Source organism: Stomoxys calcitrans, chromosome 4 (assembly GCF_963082655.1).
Source record: "Stomoxys calcitrans chromosome 4, idStoCalc2.1, whole genome shotgun sequence".
Classification (NCBI taxonomy): Eukaryota; Metazoa; Arthropoda; class Insecta; order Diptera; family Muscidae; genus Stomoxys; species Stomoxys calcitrans.
This window is the reverse complement of record NC_081555.1, coordinates 12,258,204-12,276,681: the sequence shown is the minus strand read 5'-3', so window position 1 is coordinate 12,276,681 and position 18,478 is coordinate 12,258,204. Positions and strand designations below refer to the sequence as shown.

General features: G+C 34.1%; 2 protein-coding genes across 2 annotated transcripts in view; one reads left to right on the top strand and one right to left on the bottom strand.

Annotated features, from left to right (window-relative positions):
- LOC131996713 (uncharacterized) overlaps positions 1–15,721 on the bottom strand; it is a 44,507-nt gene extending 28,786 nt beyond the window's left edge. The window contains exons 1-2 of the mRNA XM_059366506.1: positions 14,966–15,721; positions 11,977–14,759 (exon numbers count right to left, since the gene is read on the bottom strand). Coding sequence (XP_059222489.1) covers positions 11,977–14,759; positions 14,966–15,721 — 3,539 coding nt within the window. The remainder of the gene's footprint in view (positions 1–11,976; positions 14,760–14,965) is intronic.
- LOC106093385 (uncharacterized) overlaps positions 1–18,478 on the top strand; it is a 325,894-nt gene that overhangs the window by 68,927 nt on the left and 238,489 nt on the right.

Here is an 18,478-nt window from a genome sequence, read left to right as displayed (position 1 = left end):
AATGATTTGTTTATAAGCACAACAAGGATATATGCTAATAGAGTGTAGCATAACAGCACATACATAATATATGTGTAAAAAAAAACCAAGTTATAGATGTGTGTGAGTGGGCTTAAGAGTGTATGTTTGCAGAAACACAAAGAGCATCAGTTGTTATGGTTGATACAACAAGCTGATTTTTTCTTTGTGTCAGGGGATGATAATCAATCAAATATTTCGCAATAGGGACAAATAAAAGGAAACCAGCATTTTTTTTTTTGCTTTTCATGTTGCTTCTGCCACATGCAAGCATATTTCTTAATCCCTATGTTTGGCAAAAGGAAGCCAATATCAATATGCTAAATCATTATCATGTTTGTTTTGTTAACCAAACAAACAAAGCGCCACATCACATGATGATGCTAATAATTATTTTCATAAATGTATGTATATTTTGAAGGTTTATTATTGCAGCTTTCATTTTCCTAATAACTAATTTTGTGTGAGAAAAATCCCTCCTGTTGTTTATGTATATTAACGCAAAGCATACCTTGCATAACTGTTTATATATATAAAAACATAGCATACTTTTAGGATGGCAAAGTAGACTACTAATGAATTGCTTTCATGGTGGGTGTTAATTTCGTTTTTTCCCCACCGCTAAGTAAACACCCATGTCTGGGGGGAATGTGCAATGGATTTTCCAAGAGATATATCGCAACCAAAAAAATTGAGAGAACACTACATGCAAAATTTCAGCCAAATCGGACAAAAACTGCGATTTGTAAGGGTTTAGGAAGTCAAATCGTAAAATCGGTTTATATGGGAGCTATATCAGGTTATACACCGATTTGGACGATACTTGCCATAGCTGTTGAAAGTCATTAAAAAACACCACGTGCAAAATTTAAGCCAGATATGAAAAAAACTGCGGCTTGTAAGGGCTGAAGAAGTCAAATCGGGAGGTCGGTTTACATGGGAGCAATATCAGGTTATACACCGATTTAGACCGTACTTAACGTAGTTGTTGGAAGTCATAACAGAACACCAGGTACAAAATTTCAGCCAAATCCGACTAAAATTGCGGATTGTATGGGGTTCAAGAAGTCAAATCGGGAGATCGGTTTATATGGGGGCTATATCAGATTATAGACCGATTTAGGACCACACTTAACACAGTCGTCGGAAATCATAACAGAACAGAAATCATTACATAAAATTTTAGCCAAATCGAACAAAAATTGCGGCTTGTAAGGGCTCAAGAATTTAAATCGGGCGATCAGTTTATATGGGAGCTATATCAGGTTATAGACCGATTTAGGATCGTACTTAGCACAGTTGCTGGAAATCTTAACAGAACACCAGGTGCAAAATTTCAGCCAAATCGGATAAATAGTGGGGCTTCCAGGGGCTCAAGAAGTAAAATTTGGAGATTGGTTTATATGCAAGCTATATCTAAATTTGAACCGATATGGCCCATTTGCAATCCCCAAAGACCTGCATCAATACTTAATATCTGTGCAATATTTCAAGCGGCTGGCTGTACGCGTTCGACCTCTATCGTGATTTCGACAGACGGGCGGACGGACATCGCTGGATCGACTCAGAACGTCGAGACAATCAAAAATATATATATTGGGTTGCCCAAAAAGTAATTGCGGATTTTTTAAAAGAAAGTAAATGCATTTTTGATAAAACTTAAAATGAACTTTAATCAAATATACTTTTTTTACACTTTTTTCTAAAGCAAGCTAAAAGTAACAGCTGATAACTGACAGAATAAAGAATGCAATTGCAGAGTCACAAGCTGTGAAAAAATTTGTCAACGCCGACTATATGAAAAATCCGCAATTACTTTTTGGGCAACCCAATACTTTATGGGGTCGCAGATCAATATTTCTAGGTGTTACAATCGGAATGTCTAGAATAGCATACCCGAATCCTATGGTGGTGGGTTTACAAATTTTCAACATTTAATACTACAGAAAGTTTTGCTAAAATTTAAGTTAAAAAAAATGGTGAGGCAAAAAATCCTTATTAATAAAAAAAAGTCTCCAAACTATGATTCTTGCAAAAAGAAATGGTATATGTACTCATAGCATACCTGACATACGTTTTATACAGCCAAAACCATGGCATACTTTAAGGCGCTTTAATAAAAACATTGGAAATTAGAAAATTTTCGTGATTTTTCAAACATCTTTCAGCTTGTAATCATAATCAATGCTTTCTATTCGAAGAATAGCATAGCAAAAGTAAAAAAAGAAAATATCAATTTTTACAGCTTTTATGGAAAATTTCTTTAAAAAGTGGTTTTCGCAAAAACAATAGCTCATTGTGAGGACTCCTATTCCCACATCTATTATGCTCACTTTTTCTATGCATATTTGTTATGCATATTGATTAATAGCATACCTGACATAGGCGATGAACAGCCAAAATCATAGCATACTTCAAGGAGCATTTAATGAAAATTTTAAAAATTACAACATTTTGCTAATATTGAAGATTCACAAAAAAAAATGCTGCAAATAAACCTTTTTAATAAAAAATACATCTAGTTATGATTTTTGAAGAAATCTTAGTCATCTTTGCAAGAAAATTGATTTAGAAAAAAATAAATAAATAAAAAAATCAAGAAAACTTCAAATTTCTAAAACTTTTATGGATAATTTCTTTAAAATTTGTTTTTCGCAAGAGCAACACTGCCCATAATGAGGACTTCTATTCCCACATCTATGTTTATAACGTTTATTTTTTCTTTTCCATTTGCATCTCCGATTATTGAGCTCGTCTCGAAAGAGAAACAAATAAAAATTTTAAAACAAATTATCAAAATATGAATTTTGTAGACATCTTTGTCCATCTTTTTAAAAACAAATCATTGACCTTCCCCCCTGTTTGCAAATGTTTAATTATAGCATTCCTAAAACAGCTGTTAAACAGCCAAAACCATGGTATACTTCAAGGCGCCTTTAGTGCAAATTAAGAAATTAGAAAATTTTGCTAAAATTGAAGTTTCAAAAAAAAAAAAATGCGACAAAAAACCTTTTTTATGAAAAAAAAACATGTAACACACCAAAATGATTTATAAGATGACAACATTAAAAAAATCAAGAAAATGTAAAATTTTTTAACTTTTATGCAAAATTGCATTAAAATTTGGTTTATGCAAAACCAACACTCCCCATTGTGAGGAATTTTATTCCCACGTCTATGGTTATCCCATCTTTTTTTTTTCAAAGAAACCCTCCCCCGGTGTTTATGCATATTGACTCACAGCATACCTGACAAAGCTGTTAAACAGTCAAAATCATGGCATACTTCAAGGCGCTTTTAATGAAAATTTTGATATAAGAAAATTTAGATAAAATTTACGTTTCACAAAAAATGCGGCAAAAATCTTAAAAAAATCATCAAAATGTGATTTCTGTCCATCTTTGTGAAAAAAAAAAAACGATTTAGAAAATGTAAAAAAAAACGTAAAAAATAAATAGGGAAAATTTGAAATTGTTGAAACTTCTATGGAAAATTTCATTAAAATTTGGTTTTCCCAAAACCAACACTGCCCATTGTGAGGGCAGCTATTCCCACGTCTATGGCTTAAAACATTTTTTTTAAGAAATCTTCCCCCTCGCTGTTTATGCATATTTACTCTTAACATACCTGACATAGCTGTTAAACAGCCAAAATCATGGCATACTTCAAGGCGCTTTTAATGAATTACTTGTTTTTGTCTGTGTTTGTTTATTTTGTTGTTTTTTTTTTCTTTGTTTTTCTCCTGCCACTTAGCAAACACATTCTCTGATGGCTCATCATTTTTTATTTCCCATGACATTTTGAATGTAAGAATATAATTCTTTTTATTATTATATTTCGCTTGTCATATTTGAATGTTTATGCTTTCATTGCTTTCATTTGATGGCTGATGTGCATATTGAAAAATAAAAATGGTATAGGTGTTTTTTTTGTGTTTGCTTTATGTTGCTTTATGGCTTTTTTTTGTATTTATTTCTTGCTCCTTTTGGCTACAAAGGAAACACTTTGGCTGAATATCTTCGTAAGGTAAGACAATCATACGCTGTTGAGACTTATTATAAGATGCTTTTTGCCCAATTATGCCCTTTAGGCATATTCAAATATTCTATTTTATTAAGCGTCACGCTTGTGTTATGCCATGGCGACAAAATTAACAAGCAAGAGAAAACTGGTGGGGGAAAGGAAGAGCAGAGAGGGCAAATAACTAAAGCCTTTTTAAGAGAAAGAAAAAGGTATTTTGAACATGGTTTTTAGAAATAAAATTTAAAACCAATTTATAAAAATTTTCTCGTCAAAAATAAATTTAAAAAAAAATTTTTATAGAAATTAAGTTTTGGAAATAAAATTCGTACAAAAAACATGATGACAAAAGTTTTTACGAAAAATAAAAATTTAATCTAATTTCGTATAAAATTTAAATTTAAACAAAATTTTCATTAGAAACAAAATTGTGAGATAATTTCTATAGATTTAAGAGCCAAATTTTCTTAAAATTAAAATTTTGAAAAAAATTTTCCTTAAATAAATTTAAAAAAAAAAATTTTGAAAAAAAAATTTCTTTAAAAAAATTTTTGAAAAAATTTTTTATTAATATTTTAAAAAGTTTTTTTTTTATTAAAATTTTTTTTTTTTATTATATAAAAAATATTCTTCCAAAAAAGAAACAATATACCCTTAAATGTATCTACATTCATATAAACCATTTTAAAATATTTCAGCCATGCCTTTATTATCCCCATTGAAATCTATCAGTTTACCCCCCTTTTTGGCAATGCCCATTGTGTCAATATCTCCATAAGACATTGTAAACACAATTTTGTGTTTGGGCTTTATTAAAGCACAAAACAGAGATTTTATAACTCAACCGCAAAGTGTTGAAATATTGCTAAACAAATAAAGGAAAAATAAAATGCTCAGGCCTGAAAATATGGCCCATACAAATAGTCAAGCACAGACGTACACTCACACACACACAGAGACAGACACACTCCAGTAAGCCTTTGAAATGTCATAGTAATAGCATATTCTAAACACACATACAAAACTTTCACAGAAACTCAACAACTTTTGCTTTCTTTCCATCAGACATCAAGGCAGTAAAGTAATCGAAAAACCTCTTCTTACTCAGCTCATCTCAAGCCCCTTTTTAAGGCATCCAAAAAGAAAGAGAAGCCCCATAAAAACCATAAACTTGTGTTTTGTTTAAAGTGAAGATTACAAAAGGCCCCCCTGAAAGGGGGAAAAAAGGCTTTATAAATGTTGATTGAGTTGAATGGAGGGGTGGTGGTGTGGGGGGGGGGGGGGAAAGGCATGCAAAATCATCAAAGTCTACCCGGATATAATAAACCGTATTGTTATTATGGTTACATTATTAAATGCCATGTATTTTTCGCTTTTGTTATAACAGCAACATTCCCCTCCTGGGGTTTTTGTCTCTTTCATTTGTAGGCCTGCCTAACTGACTGGTTGCTTGCTTGGCTGGTGATTTGCGGTCTTGAATATAAAAATTATTTGTTAGGGCCATTTACAGTTCAACATGAATGAATATTGATTTAACCGCAAAGAAAAGGAAAATTAAGAAGAATGATGTCGGTGATAATGGGAGACATATGGTCACCAAGGGGGTTAGACCGAAAGTAAATTTAAAGACTTTGAATTTCCTTAAGTATTGCAATAATTAATAAACTCGTAATAAACGAGATATAATAGCTGCCATAAAATTAACTTTGACAATTTTGGCCATTGTGGTTCAAGTTTTCAATTCGTAGCTACCAAGGAATATCTCCGTTAGAATTCCCACCTGCTACTCAAGCTTTAAAATTATAGGAGCAATCTAAAAACTAAGCTTCTGGTTCAGATTTGTACAACAATTTTCATTTATAGCGAATAACCTATCACCACTCCATTTACCTCATTACGACAGAAAGAAATAGCGAGGGGAAAACAAATTTTAGTACATAAAAAATTGTAAAAAAATAAAAAATTAATATCTTAATGGAATTTGGATATTCCAAAAAAAAAATTCATTTAAAAAAAAGGTTTAAGTTTTAAAAAAAAAATTTAAAACACTAAAAATAAATGAAAAAATTTTAAACATATGAGGCATTGGAGACCTGGGTAAAATTTCAGCCAATTCGAATAAAAATTGCGCCCTTTGAGGGCTCAAGAAGTAAAATGGAGAGATCGGTTTATATGGGAGCTGCATCAGGCTATAGACCGATTCATATCACAATAAACATGTATGTTGATGGTCATGAGAGGATCCGTCGTACAAAATTTCAGACAAATCGAATAATAATTATGATCTCTAGAGGCTCAAGAAGTCAAGATCCCAGATCGGTTTATACGGCAGCTATATCAGATTATAGACATATTTAGCACAGTTGTTGGAAATTATGACAAAACACGCCATGCAAAATTTCAGCCATATCGGATAAGAATTGCGTGCTCTAGTGGCTCAAGAAGTCGAGATTCCAGATCGGTTTATATGACAGCTATATTAGGTTATGGACCGATTTGAACCATACTTAGCGCAGTTGTTGGAAGTCACAGCGAAACACGTCGTGTCAAAATTTAGCCAAATTGGATAAGAATTGCGCCCTCTAATAGCCCAAGAAGTCAAGACCCCAGATCGGTTTATATGACAGCTATATCAGGTTATTGGCCGATTTGAACCATACTTAGCGCAGTTGTTGGAAGTCACAGCGAAACACGTCGTGTCAAAATTTAGCCAAATTGGATAAGAATTGCGTGCTCTAGTGGCACAAGAAGTCGAGATTCCAGATCGGTTTATATGGCAGCTATATCAGATTATGGACCGATTTGAACCATACTTAGCACAGTTGTTGGAAGTCACAGCGAACCACGTCGTGTTAAAATTTAGCCAAATTGGATAAGAATTGCGCCCTCTAATAGCCCAAGAAGTCAAGACCCCAGATCGGTTTATATAGCAGCTATATCAGGTTATTGGCCGATTTGAACCATGCTTAGCACAGTTGTTGGAAAGCATAACAAAAGACATTATGCAAAATTTCAGCCAAATCGGATAAGAATTGCGCCCTATAGTAGCCCAAGAAGTCAAGACCCCAAATCGGTTTATATGTCAGCTATATACGAAACCAATCCCAACCGACCTACACTAGTTAGAAATATTTGTGCAAAATTACAAGCGGCTAGCTTTACTCCTTCGAAAGTTAGCGTGCTTTCGTCAGACAGACGGATGGATGGACAGACGGAAAGACGGACTTACATGGCTGGATCGACATAAAATGTCATGACGATCAAGAATATATATACTTTGGGGTCTCAGACTAATGCTTCGCGTAGTTACAAAGTAAATGACGAAATTAGTATATCCCCATCCTATGGTGGAGGGTATAAAAAGTGCTCATATATTTTTGACAACTATATATGAATATGGTATGCATTTAAGTCGGTGTGATGCAGGGTTGCCACCCTGGGTGGATTCAAACTTTTTTCCAGAAAAATGTTCAATTAAAAACAATTGAATGGATTTCAAAACGCCTTAAGATTTTTTTTTTGTGCATAATTTCCAAAATTTTAAAACTGAATATCACAAAATTGTTAAAAAATTTTTTTCATAAAAAAAATTAAAACAAAATTTTTTGACTCCCATATACAAAAGAAACTAGCTGGACGGGGCCCGCTCCGCTACGCCTTCTTTCACTCTCTTGTTTTAATTGAGCCCTATACTGGCACGGTCAGGATATATGTTCTATTTTGGGGTGCTGATACCGCCTTTCAGATATTTCGCCCCAATGTGGATATCATTTTAGTGCTCTATTCCTAAATAACTTTCATTTGAGCTTTATATTGCCAAAATCGGTAAATATATTCGGTGTGGGGGTATTTTTTGGAGTGAGGTGGACACCCACAGATCAGATTTGTGCTCTAGTCTGAAATAGCTTTCATTTGAGCCCCATACTGTCATTAGTGATATATTGGGTTGCCCAAAAAGTAATTGCGGATTTTTCATATAGTCGGCGTTGATAAATTTTTTCACAGCTTGTGACTCTGTAATTGCATTCGTTCTTCTGTCTGTTATCAGCTGTTACTTTTAGCTTGCTTTAGAAAAAAAAGTTTTAAAAAAAGTATATTTGATTAAAGTTCATTCTAAGTTTTATTGAAAATGCATTTACTTTCTTTTAAAAAATCCGCAATTACTTTTTGGGCAACCCGCTCCCTAGATATCCCACCCTAAATAAAGATACCAAATTTCTGTTTGAAAGTTATTAAACACCACCCACCTCCAAGATCTGATAAGGCCGATTGAATTTTGGATGTAAGATATACTTCATTCTCTTGGTTTTGGTGGTGGATTGGAGTTGCCAAACCCTTTGCCCGAAAGTGGATATCAGATTTATACTCTACTCCCAAAAACCACATTTCAGCTACATATTGCTATAGTGGGTATATATGTCATAGACCTTTCTTTTAATTCCTATATTATCACGATCGAACTACACGTCCTATTTAAGGACATTTTGTGGGTGGGACGATCCCGGACTCTGCCAAATGTTTTTACCAGATTTGTAGTCCTCTCCCAAAGACCTTTCATTTGATACCAATTTTGTGACGTTGGACATTCATGCCCGTTTTGGGGGGTTTTTAAGGTTTAGGAGGCCCCGTAGACACCTTGGACCAAATTCTTATAACACATGTGAAGTCAACTTCCAAACACCTTTCATTTGATACCCATATTGTCCCAATCGGTAAATATGTCCTGTTGAGAGGTTTTAGGCGGTGGGGAAGTGGGGAGGTGCAGCAAACACAAAGGAATAAATTTGTATACCAGATTTTTACCTTACTTTTAAATACCTTCCATTTGATATCCATTTTGTCCCAATTGGTAAATATGTCCTGCTGGGGGGTTTTGGGGGGTGGGAGGAAGGCACCAAGGAATAAATTTTAATGTCAGATTTGTACTCTACTCTTGAATACCTTTCATTTGATACCCATATTGCCCAAAGCGTTGAAAGAGTCCTCTTGGGGTTTTTTTTTTTGGGGTTCGGGGAACCCCCTTCCCGAACACTTAGGGTGCAATTTGTATACCAAATTCGTACTCTACTCTTAAATACCTTTCATTTGATACCCATATTGTCTCAATCGGTAAACTTGTCCGTTCGGGTGGGTTTTGGGATGGGGCGTCCCCCGCAGTTTATTTGTATCAAAACATGGACCGATAAAGCCCATTTACAATTCCAACCGACCTATACTAAGAGGAGGTAATTGTGCAGATTTTCAAGCGTCAAGCTTTATTCCTTTGAAAGTTTACCCACTTTCGACAGATGGACAGACGGACGAACCGACGGACGGACATGAATAAATCGATTTAGAATGTGAGAACGATCAAGAATATATATTCTTTGTTGGGTCTCAGATCGATATGTTACAAACGAAATGACAAAATTAGTATACCACAATCCTTTAGTGAAGGGTAAAAAAAGCGAAATCAAATTTTTTAAATTTCAAAGAATTCAAAGTTTTAGAAATATTTTAATTTAAAAATTTGTTTTTTTTTTATTCTTTGCTATAAATTCTTTTAAGGGCACCTAGGCTTATCAAAACTCACTTCAGTTACCTTTGGAATATCACATTTACCGCCACTCCTTTACTTCCCTGGTTCTTAAATTCTTCATCCCAGCTGCAGCCCTTTTCTCCCGCAAAGCATATAAAACTGTCGTCCTAGGTTTTAATTAACATTATCTTCATCATAGTTTCAAATTGTTAGCGCCCTGTCAACTTATACCAACCTTGCCATCACTACTTTTTCTTTTGAAACTGGAAAACCACACCAGCGGCCTAAAGGAAATCTAAATTCAAAGTCATGCCAGTCATGGAGGTATAATCAGATTTTGTTATGCTGTCAGCAGACTACAGTATGCCAAGTCATTTGGTCTGCATGTCCTTAAATCTTTTTTCACTCCCTCCTAAGTTTAGTAGATTGCCAGGTTCAGGTTTTCAATCCCTATATTTCACCTCCCACTGGGGTTTGTTTTTGCTCTTCAAGCCTTTAGTGAGCTTCTTTTGATATTTTGTTTTTGTTTAACTACCATGACTATTTTGTTGTTGTTTATCTAGTATTTCAGTATAACACTCAGGATAAGGAAATTATTGTGTTCACTTTGTTGTTTGCCCTGGCAGACTAAGGGTCTTCGCCTCATCTCTCTTGATTGTCTTAGCCAGCTGAGTTATTTAAACGAAACTTCCGTTGTGTTTATGCTTTTATTGGTTAAGTCTATGAGCGACAAACTTGATCATCATACTTCCGTCAAAGTCATGGCCATGGTGTGAATACCCTACTAACTGCGATGCCGTCAACTACAGCTAAGTGGCTACCAAAGAAAAGCTTGATAAAGTTTGATGTAGTTGGCCAAAATGTCGGCATTACCTCACTTTGGCTTTCAATTATGTTAACCTCGCTATCTCTCGCCCTTGTTTTCTTCCATTAGTCTGATTTTTAGTTTCATGGTTTCGTTTGTAAAAGAAGGCATCATCTCACCGGCTAGTTTACTAAGCTGTCTTAACTACAGCTTTTTTATTTTTCCTTTAGCTGTTGTTTTTGATTTTCTCAAGAACATTAGTTGGCCCACATATATACTACTTCTTCTTCTTCTTCTTCCTTGCTATTGCCATAACAGCACCACCATAGAACGATGCTAACAAAGGATTTTTATATAAAGGAGCTGGAAAACAAAAACAAAGCTCAACAAAGAATAACAAAACATGACAAAAACAGGCACTCAGCTAATTGAATTTGATTTATGAGTGAAAATGAAATTTATTAAACTCGCTCCAGTTACTTTTTAATACTATAACGAAGCCGGAAAAGTTTACTTTTGAGGCAAAACTTCAACGTCTAGGCTAAGTGTAAAATAAATATGTTTGGCATGTTATATGGGATTCCCTAAGGGGGCGGGAGTTTGAAAGGGAAATAGTTGGGAAATGATTTTAAAAATGTAAAAAATGTATTTGGGGAAATTATAAATCAGAAACTAAGGATGCAATAGCTTAAAGTTAAAAAAACTAAAAAAATTAGCCTAGAAGTATACTTCATTTTTTTTTTTTTTAGATATAATCACCTTATAGGTATGCAATGTTTTCTATTCTTTTTTATACCCACCACCGAAGGATAACGGTATATTCATTTTGTCATTGCAACACATCGAAATATCCATTTCCGACCCTACCCTTGATCGTCGTAAAAATCTAAGACCACCTTGCCATGTCCGTCCTTATGTCTGTTGAAATCATGCGACAGTCTTAAAAAATAGAGACATTGAGCTGAAACTTTGCACTGATTCTTTTTTTTTGTCCATAAGCAGGTAGTAGTAGTAGTAGTAGTAGTAGTAGTAATCTTTATTTTCATTATTTTCTTTTTCAATACAATAATGTCTAAATAAACTTAAAATAAAATAAAAGCAATATATTAGCGTATTTCAGAGTTAATCCATCAAAATAAAGATTTACGGCTATGACTTCAAGTCGTCAGCCGGATTTAAAGAAACATTTTCAAAGCTGTGTTTAAGGGACATTTTAGTCTATGCTTAATAGTATTAGGCGTACTCGGTTAATATTAGCTTTCGGTATTGTAAGGCATTTTTGGTATATTTTATAAGATTATCCCAGTCTGCTACCTCTCTTCCATCTAAGATGCTAATTAATTCAGGTTCTGTCAGCGTCGGCCTGTGAAAGAAAAGCATGCGTTGGCTTCTTAGTATGGGACATACGGCAAGAAAATGGTATATTGTCTCTCTCTCCCTCAAATTGCATAGCGTGCACAAATCGTTGTCAACCAAATTTAAGCCTCTTTGATTAGCATTGAGGTATATCAAATCGACCCGTGCTTTAAATATCCACGTAATGTCCTTAACTTTATATTCGCCATTTAGGTACAAACACCCTCTTGTGAAATCCAGGTTTTTATAAAACCGTGACCTGCTTTGTAAAGCTTTCTGCAGCAATCTTTGCTTGTTAGCTTGCGATAGTGAATCTATGATGGAATTGGTCATACTGTTCCATTCACCTTGCGTTATATTTCCAACCAATGGTTGCATATCCAGCTCATTTAGAATGTCGTTTAAAGCTTTCACCCAAAATATTTGTTTCTGGACCATTATAAGTGTAAGTTTATGCGGCAGTCTATCCCTTTTATATCTGTACAACGTACTAGATATATACTTCAAATGCAGTCCCAGTGTGTATAAATGACTTTCTTGTAAGTCTGTTTCCATATAGAGAGCATAATTTGGTGTAGAGTCTGGCAAATTAAGAACAGTTTTTAAGAAAAAACGCTGCAATTGGTCAACTTCTTCAAAATATTCATAGCCCCAGACCTGCGCTGCATACGACTGTACCGATCTGCAAACCGCCATGTACAAGTTCCATTTATCTTGCAGGGATATTTCGTCTTTCTTTAAGAAGTTTTTCCATGTTGCTTTTATAGCACTTTTAGCTTGTGTTGTCCGGGACTGAATATGCTTCAAGAACTTCATTTTGGGCGTTAGTACCACCCCTAAGTACTTATATTCTGATACCACTTCTAATGGTTCTGCATGGAAGAACCATTTATCCTGCTGTGATAGTCTTCCCCCGTTTCGGAATACCATGATTTTAGACTTCTCAGTGTTGACTATTAAGCTCCATTTTTTACAAAATTCTTCCAAGTTTGCTATCATTTGTTGCAGGGTAGTTGAATCCTCCGCTAAAATTACTATGTCGTCAGCATACAGCAGGGTTTTTATGTTTATGCCTTCTATATCTACACCTCCTTCCAGTGCATCGCTTAAGTCGTTTATATAAAGAGAAAATAATAATGGCGATAGTAAGCACCCTTGTTTTACACCAGATTCTGTATCAAAATAACCAGACAGCTCTTCTCCAGTCCACACTGCTGACTGAGTGTTTTGATAGACAGCTTCTATCATCTTTATAAATTTGAAAGAGATGCCAATCTGATTTAATTTGTAGAAAAGTAAGTTTCGTGAAATTTTGTCAAATGCCGCTCGAAAATCTACAAAAAACGCGTAAACCTTCTTCTTTTCCGCCAGCTTGATATTGACCATCGAAGCTAAATTATATATATTGTCCACCGTAGAATAGTTTTTTCGAAAACCTGCCTGGAATTCAACCAATATATTGTTTTCTTCAACCCATTGTCCCAGTCTATCATTTAGTACACCCATGAATATTTTAGCCACGGAATTCATAAAGGATATACCTCTATAATTCGATGCATCATCGAGTCTGCCTTTTTTATGAATAGGGAATATAACTGTTTTCTGAAATTCTTCCTCAATTTTGCCCTCGGTGTAGATCTTGTTGAAAATTGCTGCAAGCTGGGTCAGGAATTCATCAGTAGCATTTGAATAGAATTCATAGGGAATTCGGTCTTCACCTGGCGCCTTGTTCGGTTTTGTTTTGGCAAGGGTATACTTAATTTCCTCTAATGTTATGTCTTTATCTAGAATGTCGTTTACGATCAGTGCAGGTGCGTAATGAACTCTCAAAGACGATTGTTCCTGCCTGAGCAGTTCCATAAAATGGGTTCTAAGTATCTCTGCGGATAAAGTATGACTGATACGAAAGTCCTGGCCATTTAACTCTCTTACTAAACTCCACCATTCTTTTGCATTCGATGTATTATTTAGTTTCTCAGAGATATTGGCGTAGTACATTCTTTTAGATACTTCGCAAATGTCCTTATATCTTTTTTTTGCGCTCAAATATGCCTGTCTATCTGTTTCCGACGATGATTTCCGAAATTTCGATAAGATTTCAAATGTTTTCCTTCTTGCCCAGTAGCATCTATCATTAAACCACTTTTTCTGTGGTACGTACTGCTGCGCTTTGTTTTGCTGAACTGCCGATGCAACAATTGTATTTGTCATGTGCTTGAGACATGTTATATTGTTGGACATTAATTGTAAGCTCAGATTAGCGGTGAGGTTTTCCTGGTATTGCAATTTATGACTATCTTTCCAATGCAGCTTCGGTAGTAAATTGAGCCTATTTTGTGGGACTACTGTGTTGTTTAGCTTTAGGTTAAGAGTTATTGGCAAATGATCTGACCAGATTTTGTCTACCACCTTGAAGCTTTCCACATATTGAAGCATGTTTATGGATACTGAGCATATATCATTTACTGAGGTTCCGGTGTTGCTCAAATATGTAAAATTACCGTCCTCATCTCCTAATGTTTGGCCATTTAGAATTACCAGGTTATGTTCATTGCAGTAGTCGATATACCTTCGTCCATTCGTATTTAATTCTTTATCTTTAGACTTTCTCGGCCCAGTACATGCGTGGAACGAATCTCTATATAGATCAACAATGCCTTGTTGTGATTCGCCTATTCTAACGTTTATATCACCTAGCACTATAAGGTTTTCGCATTTCATTTCTTCCATGAACAATTTTGCTAGGGCAAACTCTCGTATCCAGTCTGAGCCCCTTATATAGAGTGGAACTATCAACAGTTGAAAATTTTCTGTTATAATCTGTAATCCACAGAGTGTCTGATTAAGAATAAATGTATGCTTTATGCCTGCTTTATTTAAAGATTTTTTCACTCCTACGAATACTCCGCCGATAGCACGACCAAATCTATTTATTTTTATGGCATCTACCCAATATATTTCATACTCGGGGAAGTATTTTTCGGTTTGAGATCTTTTTTGTGCTGTGATATGTGTTTCTATGAGGATAATGATTTCAAACTCCTTTAGATAGTTAAAAAAATTAGGGAACAAATATTTATTTGATACTCCGTTTACATTGTACGATATAATTTTAATTTCCATATTATTTTGTTTTTTCTTTGAGCTTTGTCTCCCTTGGAGATCATCTAGTTTTTTGACGCAATTTTTTCAAAAATATTATTGTAGAATGCTGTTGTCAGTTCATTCCCATATAATTCTTTTAATACGGACTCCCCCTCTTCTCGCCCACACATTAATTTTCTTTCGCTGTTCCAATAGAACCACTTGTTATTGATGTTTAATTTATCATCTCTAACTACGATTTTATGTTTTCTTGATTCTTCGAGAATTGACTTTCTTATGAGCAGCATAGCTATCTTGTTTCTCTGCCTTCTAGGGTTCAGATCTCTTTCAATTGAGATTGCAGACCCTGCTAAAGCTTTAGTATTTTTCAGAACCTCAACTACTGCATTTTCATTTGGGAACTCGGCTATTACAGTTTGCAATCCGTTTCGTTCATAAAGGGTTCTTGCCGAAGCTATAGGGGGGTTGATGTTTAGCATGTCATTACATATCTGTTTGACTATATTCAGAGCAGGCTTATCTTTTGAAATATTTTTAAAGACAAGCTTTGTGTTTTGTATTTGATGCTCCAACCATGCCACATTCCTGTCGCTTTCTTCCAGTTTGTTCTTGAGCAATTCCACTTCCTGTTTTAACTGAATATTTTCAGTCTTCAGATTGGCAATTTCAGAAGTTGCAAATGATATACCGGCTTTAACATCTTCCATATCTTGTTTGGTGGGCAGATTCTTAATTTTCTCTTCAAGTATATTATTCATAGTGAATTTCATAATTTCCATAAGTTCACTGACCTCCATACTACCAACAGGTTTCTTTGCCATGTTATTATTTTCTGGTGATGTTTCGCCTATCTTACGCTTTGTTTGTTGGGATGTGCTTGCAACAGGTGTGTTAGGCATATCTAGTGATTATTTATCCTGTAGCTTTAGATTTTTATAATATGAAGTATACTTTAAGGCGCAATAATAATTGGTTCGAATGACTCAATTGTACTACAGATGTGGACTCGGATGATTAGTTGTGCGATTAGTCCTACAATCGTTTCTACGTTATGTGACAAGTCTCGGATTATACAGTTGTATTTTGCATGCATTACTTGTAGACCTACTGAACATACCACATAAAATCTGTCAGGCGTACCAGCTGTTTTTGTTGTGTTACAGAGTGGTGAAAGTGCAAAAAAATCTTCCGGTTAACAGCGTGAGAGAGACTTTTCCAATTTTCTTCCAATAAAATAAACTTTTTTTCGCCGATTCTCAAGATTTTTGTTGAAATTATAACAAGGAAATCAGCCAAACCAGTCAATGCATCCTCAGCATTCCATGCTCCAGAGCTTCCGAAGCAGCCGTGGTTGTGGTGTTTCTTTGTTGGGTTCAAGCCAGGCCGGGAACAGGTAATAAACTTCAATTTAATGGAGCCGTGCAAAAACGCGTATGTCTCTTAAACTGAGTGTAATAAGTCTAAGGTTAAGTTCGAAGATGGGCTATATCGGACTATATCTTGATGTAGCCTCCATATAGACTGATCCGCCGATTTAGGGTCTTAGGCCCATAAAAGACACATTTATTATCCCATTTTGTTGAAATTTGGAACAGTGAGTTATGTTAGGTAGTTCGACATCCATCTTTAATTTGGCCCAGATCGGTCCAGATTTGCATATACTTGCCATATAGATCGATCTCTCGATTTAAGGTTTTGGACCCATAAAAGGCGCATTTATTGTCCGATTTCGCCGAAATTTTGGACAGTAAGTTGCGTTAGGCCTTTCGACATCCTTATTCAGTTTGGATCAGATCGGTCCAGATATAAATATAGTTGCCATATAGACCGATCTGTCGATTTAAGGTTTTGGGCCCATAAAAAAGCACATTTATTGTCCGATTTCGCCGAAATTTGGGACAGTAAGTTGTGTTAAGCCTCTCGATATACTTCTGCAATATGGCGCAGATCGGTCCAGATTTGGATATAGTTGTCATATAGACCGATCTCTCGATTTATGGTTTTTGGCCCGTAAATGGCGCATTTATTGTCCGATTTTGCCAAAATTTAGGGCAGTGAGTTGGATAAGGCCCTTCGACATCCTTCTTCAGTTTGGCCCAGATCGGTCTAGATTTAGATATAGCTGCCATATAGACCGATCTCTCGATTTAAGATTTTGGACCCATAAAAGGCGCATTTATTATCCGATTTCGCCGAAATTTAAGACAGTAAGTTGCGTTAGGCCCCTCGACATCTTTCTACAATTTGGCCCTGATCGGTCCAGATTTGGGTATAGCTTCCGTATATAACGATCTCTCGGTTTAAGCTTTTGGGATCATAGAAGGCACATTTATAATCCGATTTCGCTGAAATTTGACACAGTGACATATGATAGGCTTTTCAACATTCGTGTCGTATATTCTTCAGATCGGTATATATTTGGATATAGGTGCCAAAAAGACTTATATTTTGTTCTACAAAATTAATCAATGAGTTGTACGTATTAGACCACTCAATATCAGTGCCGAATTCGGTCTAAATCGGACTATATTTCGATATAGGCGCTATGGGGGCATAAGTTATGCATTTTTCACCGGACTATGACGAAAAGTGGTTTTACATATATACCCACCACGGGTTTCCAAAGTTCGGCCCGCCGAACTTAACGCCTTTTTACTTGTTTTCAATTTAATTAATTGTACTTTATTTTATTTCACTTTGTTTTATATTATTTCATTATATTTTATTTTTATTTATTTCATTTTATTTTATTTTACACAGCCTTAAAGTATGCCAAATTTTTTGTTAAGACTATTGACCTGTGCATGCTTCATTTTTCCCGGGCATTGAAAAACATTAAAAAAGTATTAACAGAAACAAATTATTTTCATATAGGAGACTTGAGACTATCACTGTGAGGCAAATATTTTTTTCATTTTATTTTATTTTATTTTATTTTACTTTATTTTATTTTCTTTATTTTATTTTATTTTCTTTTTTTATTTTATTTTATTTTATTTTATTTTATTATATTTTATTTTATTTTATTTCATTTCATTTTATTTTATTTTATTTTATTTTATTTTATTTTATTTTATTTTATTTTATTTTATTTTATTTTATTTTATTTTATTTTATTTTATTTTATTTTATTTTATTTTATTTTATTTTATTTTATTTTATTTTATTTTATTTTATTTTATTTTATTTTATTTTATTTTATTTTATTTTATTTTATTTTATTTTATTTTATATTATTTTATTTTATATTATTTTATTTTATTTTATTTTATTTTATTTTATTTTAATTTATTTTATTTTATTTTATTTTATTTTATTTTATTTTATTTTATTTTATTTTATTTTATTTTATTTTATTTTATTTCATTTTATTTTTATTCAAAAAGTTACAATATATAGATTTTTTTCAAACACAGCCCTAAAGTATGCTACATTTTTTGCTAGGCCTATGAATCTGTGTATGCTTAATTTTTCCCGTCCATTGAAAGACATATTGAAATGGTATTAACAGAACAAATTATATTCATATAGGCGACATTATCGCTGTGACGCAAAGATGTTTATTTCCCATGAAATCCTTTCTAAATTTCTTTGATCTTCATTGCAGAAGGTAAAACAAAAATTTTCAAAGCCAAAAAACCCTTCTTTAAACTTTT